At 35.4% G+C, this 9261-nt stretch overlaps 1 protein-coding gene across 1 annotated transcript; it reads left to right on the plus strand.

Moving 5' to 3' along the window:
• The first annotated feature begins 4254 nt into the window (after nucleotides 1–4254).
• LOC105391597 lies at nucleotides 4255–7407 on the plus strand. The gene is made up of 4 exons (XM_048630703.1): nucleotides 4255–4654; nucleotides 4883–5076; nucleotides 5748–6023; nucleotides 7049–7407. Exons 1-4 carry the CDS (start codon nucleotides 4353–4355, stop codon nucleotides 7255–7257), a joined length of 981 nt encoding a protein of 326 aa, XP_048486660.1. The 5' UTR covers nucleotides 4255–4352; the 3' UTR covers nucleotides 7258–7407.
• The last annotated feature ends 1854 nt before the right edge of the window (nucleotides 7408–9261 follow it).

A 9261-nucleotide genomic window follows, 5' to 3' on the forward strand; every position in this document is an offset into this window, starting at 1 on the left:
ATTTTCGTATCACAAAACAATATTACTTACTTAGTATATTTTTAACAAAGTGGCATGTCTTCACTTTTATGTTTTCGAGTACTATGTTAAAATTTCATGTCATTGTCCGTAGAACGCCCCGCATACCTCAACCCCCCCTCACTAGATTTGACAGATTCTGATTTTCTTCCAGCTTTAGTGACAGCCTTAATTAAGGATCAAGTTGAATACTAATTGGCACCGTACCGCCACTGACACATTGGCGAATGAAAATCGGTCGCCTGTCAAACATCTGTCAGATCCATAAAATTTTCGTCATTTAACAACCGAGCGACGCTGTTTATTTACTTATATTCGGTGGTGGTAACCCCACTGTTTCTAGTTTAATACCACAAATGTATATGTTCCGGGGTCAACACCCGAGTTGAATACAAAAGTGAAAACGTCTGGTTCTCGTAAGGGCGCAGTAGTATCAACTTACCTACACGCCTGAACCTAAGTACAGTCAGCTTCATTAGTTAATGACAATAAACTGACAATAAAATACTTAGATTAACGATATATAAACAAGATGATGGGTCACATACAAAACTTACGCATTTTCTTAACTTCTTCTTTCGTGTCAGTGAACATGCGAATTTTTTAATTGGTCCAGACCAAAAAGAAGCAACTTTTATAGCATTTTGGCCTGGAGTAAGTCTTCCCGTGTGCAGGTGGAAGGGCACAGGGGACAGGAGAGTAAATGCTCCGGTTCTACCTTTTTTGGCATAAGATTTATTTGCCTAATCTCGTATTGCATAGTAACGTTTGGTCAAAGTCTCGTTACGCCGAAAATCGTATGGCATAAATCTCGTTTAGTAAAAAGTTATTTCGCATAACATTGTTTAGCCTAATAATGGTATTGCCAAATCTTGAATAGCCTAATAATGCTATGGCATAGGTTTATACAAAGTAATAATATTCGTTTGGCTTTAACTTTAACGGAGCGTCTCCCTACATAGCGCAAACTGGTGCCTTGTACTGTTTCCGCTGTTTGGAAAACGCTCCGCTCCGCTTCGCTGCGCTCCGCTTTGGTTTTGATGAACATGTGCACCTAACACGCTCCTCCTCGCTTTGCTCGTCGTCGCACCTATTTTTAGGTTTCGATCTCATTGGGTTTGTAATAATTATATTGGTCTTTAACTTTCGATTTTTTGATCATACAATATCGTGATTTTCGGGATGTAGGAGAAAAATACCACAATTTTTGTACATTTACTACATACTTAATATATTATTTATTAAGATAACATTAGGAGAAACAAGATTATACATAGGTATAGACGAACATAAATTTGAGCAAACGAAACTTAGGTGTTTAAAGATTGTGCCTAAAGAGTTTTAGACGAAACGAGCCTTATGCCACATAAGTCTTGGCAAAGTGATGGTTCGGCCAAAAAAGTTTAGACCATACGAGTTATGCGAAATGAGTTTTGGTCAATAAAGATTATGCGAGATGAGCGGAACCCAAATGCTCCATTTTCTTAACTGTCAAATCATTTAAAGCTCAACTTACAAAAAACCATTGTATCAAAGAATAAAGTCACAAATATTCTAACCTAACTAATTCAAAATAAGAGCTCAACGGTAGAAGGTGGGGTGTTATTTGTTGGGACGTTTATTTCAATCTAACACTCCGTCCAGCTCGTAATAAAATAACGTTGATAACATATACATTTTCTGCTACATTTGTTATCATCATGAGGCTATAATCATCCATAACTAAACATAGGCCTCTTTGACGGATTGCCACAACACTATCTTTGGCCTTCCTCCAGCCACTACCGGCTACTTGTCTAAGGTTGTCGGTCCAGCGGGCCGGTAGGTCTGATGTTGACATTAAAATATAGTTTTCTTTCTAGTTGTTGTTTTTGTTAAAAAGGGCAACATCTCCTTAGTTTAATATTCTCTGTCTTTTTGGTAGCTAAACCTGTTGAGAAATTTCCACCATCAAAATATTTGACATGGTTTGGTGACCGTAATTTTTCGATAGCAGCTTTAACCTAAACCAGTTAACTTACAGGATAGGTGACGATGATGGTAAAAAAAGTTGAAAAGTTTAGTTGTTAAATCTCACGAAAAAGAGCTTCCTTCCTATCATTATCATACAAAACTATGCTGTCGAAACCAAACTCTTCTCATACCAAAAGGTTAAAATAATAGTGACATTGAATAATAAAATTTAAAAAACGATACAAATATCGAAAATCACGACGAAAGTTGTTTAATTTAAAACAAGTACTCAGGTACTTCTCGCAAGTTAGTTATTTCGTTGAAGTAGAGAGTTTTAAATGTCGATGAGTATGTATTTGTATGGGCCGGCCATAAGAAATTATCTGGCAATGGTTTATAGCTATACCGTAAGCTCAGTAACAGGTTGTATAATTTCGACGTCGTTGGTCAAAAGTGTGCAGGTGTGCAAGAGAATACTTACCTGATAATTATAATTACTTTCTGCTGGTTCTGATGTCTTTAAATTATCATCTCAGTTACAATTACGGAAATAGAAACTCAGGGTAATGTTAAGTAACTCCTGTAAAAGTAAAATTTTACAAACTGAACTATGTATACAGGGTGTTGCAAAAAGGGTATACTAAGCCGAAACCTACATGTGCAGCATGTTATATCTAACCCCGAAACTGAAATCAGAATTTGAAAATTCGCGAAAAAAAATTTTCATTTTCCATAGAAACTTTGTTGGTCACGTGACTTTTACTATGAAAAAAAATAATTCTTTTTCGCGTATTTCCAAATTCTGATTTCAGTTTCGGGCTTAGATATAACATGCTGCACATGTAGGTTTCGGCTTAGTATACCAATTTTGCAACACCCTGTATAGGCATACTTAGATACTTATTTGTTTAAAAATAGAATCTCGGGTTTTGGTGCAAGCCTAAATAATGGAATATGGATTTCACAGTAATGATAATACAATAAGTGGATGAAGCAACAACATGACCTAAATTAATAGAAAACTGCATAAACAAACGAGACCTTATATGGAAACAATGACCCTCTTATATCAGTGTAAATTGTTGAAGATATTACGTCAGACGATACAAAACTTTTACTTGAACCGGACGCATGGGAAATATACTTTCACTTCTTACAACCGAAACACAACAACGACATATTGTCAATGTTTTTGCATACAAAAATCACTCTTATGTTCCTGGAATTTAAGATGACAAAAGCTCAAATTTACATACCAGTATATTATGTTATTACCGGCGCTTTAAAAATATCAGGTGTATTTGGGAATATAAAATGACCTCATTTTATATTATTACAACCTTTTCCTGTGAAATTAAAATTGCCCTACAATTATTCTATTCCTCAGTAACTAATTCCAGTAAGAATTCGTTTTTTATTTCGTCCCGGTATTTCATAATCACTGGTAGGCAGTTGCAAAGGCGTTTTCTTAAATATTATACACTCACCAGCAATGACAAAATTCTTTAATAAGTCTAAAGTGCCAAAAAACCCATTTTTTCAACATTTCATTTAAACTTTGTACTAATATAATTACGTTTTAGTTGCTAATATGCTCTGTTAAATGTAATTCAATATTGCAGACGGCTTCATCAAGCTAGCCTTTTCCGTTTTGAAGATAATGAGTGCTATGTCACTGGTTTTTTTTTTGCTTGCGAGTGTATATTAATTTAATGTTGTAAGTAAGTTATTTACGTTGGATGCATGCATTGGGACAGGCTAGAAAAAATATAACTCAATGATTAAGGATATCATGGATTGGATAACCACTCTTTGGCAGGATGGGGGCTATGACTGTGAGATGTAGACTTAAGTAAGAATGGACAGGACTTTGTCCAGTGCAGTGCACTAATACGGCATCACAAACTATGAGGAAGTAGCATTTCTACCGCACCATCAGAATAAAATATAAATAAACAATAGGATACTTTCAATTGCCTAGTCCCATTTACATCCGTGACGCAACATTAATTTGCAATTTTCATTCTACGTAACATTATATAACAATCTAAGCCTCATATAAACGCGTTCAATCTCTCCCAAGATAATAATATCTTGCAAATTATAGCAAACGAATTTTCACCCCATTGTATGTCAGTTTCGTGGGAAATGTCCGTGACGGGCATCTCTTTCCTTTGCCAAAACAATGGCAAAGTTCAACGGAACATAACAACAAAAGTCTATAAAACTGCCTGCAGCCTGTGTTATATATTATATGTAATAGTGCTCCCGTTTGCAAAACACCTCCTTGCGGCACTCCCAACATTTTGCGATGTAGAAGTGCTTTTGAAAAAAAGGCAAACCACCTCTTCTTTAATACAAAACCTTTTTCTTCCATAACAATGTTTAAAAATAGTGCGTTTGTGTTGGTTCCATTGATGATATATTCGGTTAATCCAATAACTTTGCAAGAGGGTGAAGAAATCAAGGAAAACAACATAGATGGATCGCAACTAAATCAATGTTTAAGTGATAGACGAGGTGTGGAGGTCGGCGTATGTTTTGGAAAAGAGTTGTTGAATAAGTTGAATAGGTACGATGAAGCAGAATCGTTCAGTTTGGCCACAGGACTCGAACTGGTTCGTGATGAGAAAACTCCAAGAGATATTGGCAGTTTTCTAGACAAGGATCCCATGGATTTCCGGTAAATTATACGTTTACATTCACTTAAGTTTCCCAAATCCAGTATGCGGACATAAATTGTACATTAAATCGTATTTTTAAGTAAATGTTTTACAAGCCTATTCCTGGAGCGCTAGCACGGGGTGCAAGACGGGCACATTCGACCTAGAGAGTGATCTCGACGGAAAACTTTTGTCTTGACTTGTGTTATTTTGAAGTAAATGAATAAAAACAATACATATGTTTTCAGATCCATAATTGAAGACGCCAGCAATTTGATTTCCAAGAGATCGTTGCATTGGGATATGAGTATGATTTATCCAGGATTGACAATGAGAATTGGACCCACTTTGGCAAATGGGGTCTTAGAATTTGTGATGGACCCAAAACTGAAAGATCGAGCGTATAATGGGCAATATCAGCAACATGGAGAAATATCTACAGGTTTGAAAATACAATCACGAGCAATGAAAAAGTTCCAGTTGTATAGCACTACATTACCAACTAAAGCCGTTTACATATTTATAAGCTATTACTTTACTATGGATATTTTGCCCGCGCTGAATAGTACCTATAAGTGCTAAAACTTCAAAACACGTAAATATTATACAAAAATTTCAAGTTACATGGCATTCCGTAGGTGGAGCTTTTTCATTGCTCGCGAATATCAATTATATTGGTAACCAATTATATAGGCACTATCAAAATAATGTGTTATGTCACGTAAAAAACATTTTACTATTCAAATCAAAATAAGACAATACAAAGCCACTGAAAAATAATGACGTACCATAACTATCCCTCCTTTACATTTCTTATCTAGTTACTACCGGTTACCGGTGACACAATTTGATTCAGCACTGAAAAAAACTTAGAACTTAAAAAAAACATATTTATGTTCTTAATTTGGTTGGTTTTTGTGAATATCTTAAAGCAGTGCCATCTTGTTTACAATGCTTGTACTAAAGCGATACCTAGCCCACTTGTGTGAAAGTAAAGAAAACTAACGCGCACTCTCCATCGATCGAATGTAGCGTCATCTCTTCGAACAACCTTGAACTTTTTCCTTTCTTAGTTTCCGCAAACTGACACAAAATTCACCTTCTCTATTCCAGGTCGACTATTGGCACGAAACCTGCTAGTTCCTTTCCTGCTTGGATTCAAATTTCAGCTTTCTACCCTACTCCCTTTGTTACTGGGGTTTGTTTTGCTTGCTAGCAAAAAGGCCTTTTTGATAGCCAAATTGGCGTTTTTGGCTGTGACGGTTTTCGGTGGGGCGGGGTCTAGTGGGTATGGCTCTTCTGGAGGGTTATCCGATTATGGATCACCTGCATTGTCGTCGTATACATCCTTGGATCATCCCAGTTTCCTACACGGACAAACGAGTGGAGGTTAGTATTTATCACACATGACTTATTTTAATCCACCAACCAAAAGAGAATCGTTTATAAGTTTGAGAGTCTCTGTGTGTTAATGATCTGTTAACCAATTAACAGATGATCAGTTCAGCTGAAATTAAGAACAGGTGCGTTTTATTTAAAACAAAAAAATGTACAAAATCAAAATAAGTATTGAAATTAGTCACGATACACACAGATATTTTTGTATGCAAATATGTAAATTCAAAAGTTTCTGTCTGAAATGTTTATTTTTGTTGTATTTGTTGTCTTTAAAATTATAATATAGGAACACCTGATGTCACTGTCTTTAACTTCTGTTAAAAATTAAAATACAAATCACCATGTATCATATCATCACCTATACGTATACAATGACTCGAGTCAATGCACGTTACGAACTAAAAAATAATTATCAGCTTCAAATGCCTCTTATAACATTAATACTCATATCATCAACAAATTATTAATTCGAGTTAACGAATAACTTAGCGTATAACTGCATTGATTGACCGGAAATCATGAAATGTATCGTTTTGCTCAATTGTCCGGTTCCAACATTACTTCCGTAATTTACTTCATAAATTAATAGGTTATGTTAGTTGTACTGAAAAATACCACTTTTAAATGATCATTATAGATTGCAATACCATGCAGATATTAAGTATCATTTATAGCTAGCCACATATACTCATGGATCTGCCCGATAAATCTCAATTATAGGCACTGATGTAATGTGACTGTACCTGTAAAATTTTAATGTCCCTATCTTTTTTTGTAACAAATACCTACGAGTACCTACCCGATAGCGGCGGCGAGCTGGCCAGCATTTATTTTCTAGTTTAGTGTTTATTATTTAGTTATAGTTATAAGTCTGTAATTATTAATTCATATTATCTTGAAAGTTTAATAAAATATCTGAAGTTTTATATTTCTCAGGGTAATTTGTGATACAGTATTGAAATCTTATGTAAATGGTTCGGAATTATGCATTGTTTCATAGATATTTTTTCTTTCAGGTTTGCATCATCATAGGCCGCATTTTGGTGAAAGTTACTATAGGGAGAAGTCAGATGTCACCACTGGCGCACCAATCACTCCTGTAGAGTTAAGGGATAGGTTAGAAAGACTTTTCATTACAAAAAAAGACATAGAAGATTCTTCAAGAGAACAGACTAAAGTTAGGAACGCCAGAAATTTTGCTTGGACACCAATTAACTCGGGTTAATAGTAGTGTAAGAATCCATTCTTGTTTTCAGTTTCTTTATTTAATTTAGTAGAAGATGTAGCATTTGGGTTATATTACTATTATGTTACAGCCTGTAAAATCTTTCTTCTTTCTTTCATTTCCCATAACTTCCTTGCAATAGAACTTGAATTCTTCACAGTATTTCTCTTTCCTTCTAGTCAATCCTTTAACTTGCTCTTATTTATTGATATAAAGTGGTTTTTGTTATATCTCAGATCAATAATATTATTTTACAATAAATTTATTAATACCTACAATATTTTTTTTATTCCTCTTTTTTTGTTTTGTATGTCCACATCCCATATCATCAATGCCAAAAACTAAACCTTTCGCGTCCCGACGTCGCTATATCGCGTCTTACGAATTTTAATACATTTGTATTGTGTCCGACTTCAAGGGATTCAAGCAGTTAATGCACCTGCACAATAAACATGACATTGAAACGGTTGTCCGAAAAGATCAATACTGACCACGGACGCAAAACCATTACCATAGACTTCATATATGAATAAAACGAAAAAAAAAGTCTAATCGATATTGCTAACGGTGCCGCCTACTCTGATTTTCCTCATAGAAATGACAGTAATGACTCTGATACCATTTCTCATGGCCGACTTGTTGCATTGTCTACACTTGCATGCTCTGAATATCACAAAGCGGGTGTAGAGACGGATGCGCATGGAAACTGAGCTTGTAGGCTTACTTCCGATTCGAGTTTATGACAGTTACTAATGTGTTTGTGAAACAGCAGATTAGCATCATATCTCTGTTTTTTTTAAAAACTCCGCCTGTATACTTTTAGGCGCAGGTCACCGTACTTACTTATTCAAACTTATAGTAGGTATATAAACTACTTATCAGTCAACAAACACAGCTGGAAATATGTCTCCAAAAGAGTGTTAAAAGCAGGTATCGGCATTCCTCAATTAACCTATGTCAGCTTCTGACTGAGATACTCAAGTCAGGTCTTATCTGACTAGGTATACTCTGTCCATTATATTATTGGTTTTTTGACATTCGAAATCCCATACATATTAAAATTTGATGACTGCAAAGGAAAACCAACTTTACTTGCCAGACATAAGGAAACGTCAAAATGCAATAACATAGTGGAAGCTCTATAGCTAATCGGTGAAAAACGGTGTTTAACGCTTTGTCACCGACACATTAAAAATAAGAAGACTGCACGATTGCCCATTAATGGTCTCAAATTTCGAACGGCGTCCAGAAATCCGAAACATGCACTCTTGCGCACTACTTTTCCAGCCATCTCGCCGCTAAAATCGCTGTGCAGTCATATATAACCGTGCAGCCACTCGACTTATATGCGACTTTCATAGTTTTTTCAAGAAATAGCTGAATCTTTGCGTGTTCTTGCACCGTGATCTGCTGATGAGCTATTTTTGTACTATCGGCGGCAGATACTGTTATTTAAACACTCACGAGCAATGAAAAAGTTCCAGTGAAAACAGCACCAAATCATTCCTAAACGGAGACTAGCCTTAGAACATCGTCTGCAATATTGAATAATATTTAACAGCGCATCAGAATATTACCAAATTAAAACATAAATAATTTGATCATTATTATTCAATGTTTTAAAAAACTGGACGTTTGGGTTTTAATTTTGTACTTAAGTGGAACTTTTTCATTGCTCGTGAGTTTATGTTTCGAATTCAAATATAGCGGCTCACTCATGCAAAACATTACAAACTGGATTAAATGAGTATCACCGTGGTTTGTAAAAAAAGTTTTAGTTAAAAACTCTAACCATCGCTAAATTAACAAACTGCATAAATTACCATCAGCCTAAACGAGTCTACACACTGTTTTACCTACACCTCTACTAATAATTCCAAACGCACACTCTCTACAATTTTCCAAAGCCAGAGATCTTTCCCAGATAATCCACGAAGAGGCATATACAATTACAATTATAACACACGGTGTATTGTTACCACTGACAGTACCAATTAGGAGACG

This window comes from Plutella xylostella, chromosome 26 (assembly GCF_932276165.1).
Source record: "Plutella xylostella chromosome 26, ilPluXylo3.1, whole genome shotgun sequence".
Taxonomy (NCBI): domain Eukaryota; kingdom Metazoa; phylum Arthropoda; class Insecta; order Lepidoptera; family Plutellidae; genus Plutella; species Plutella xylostella.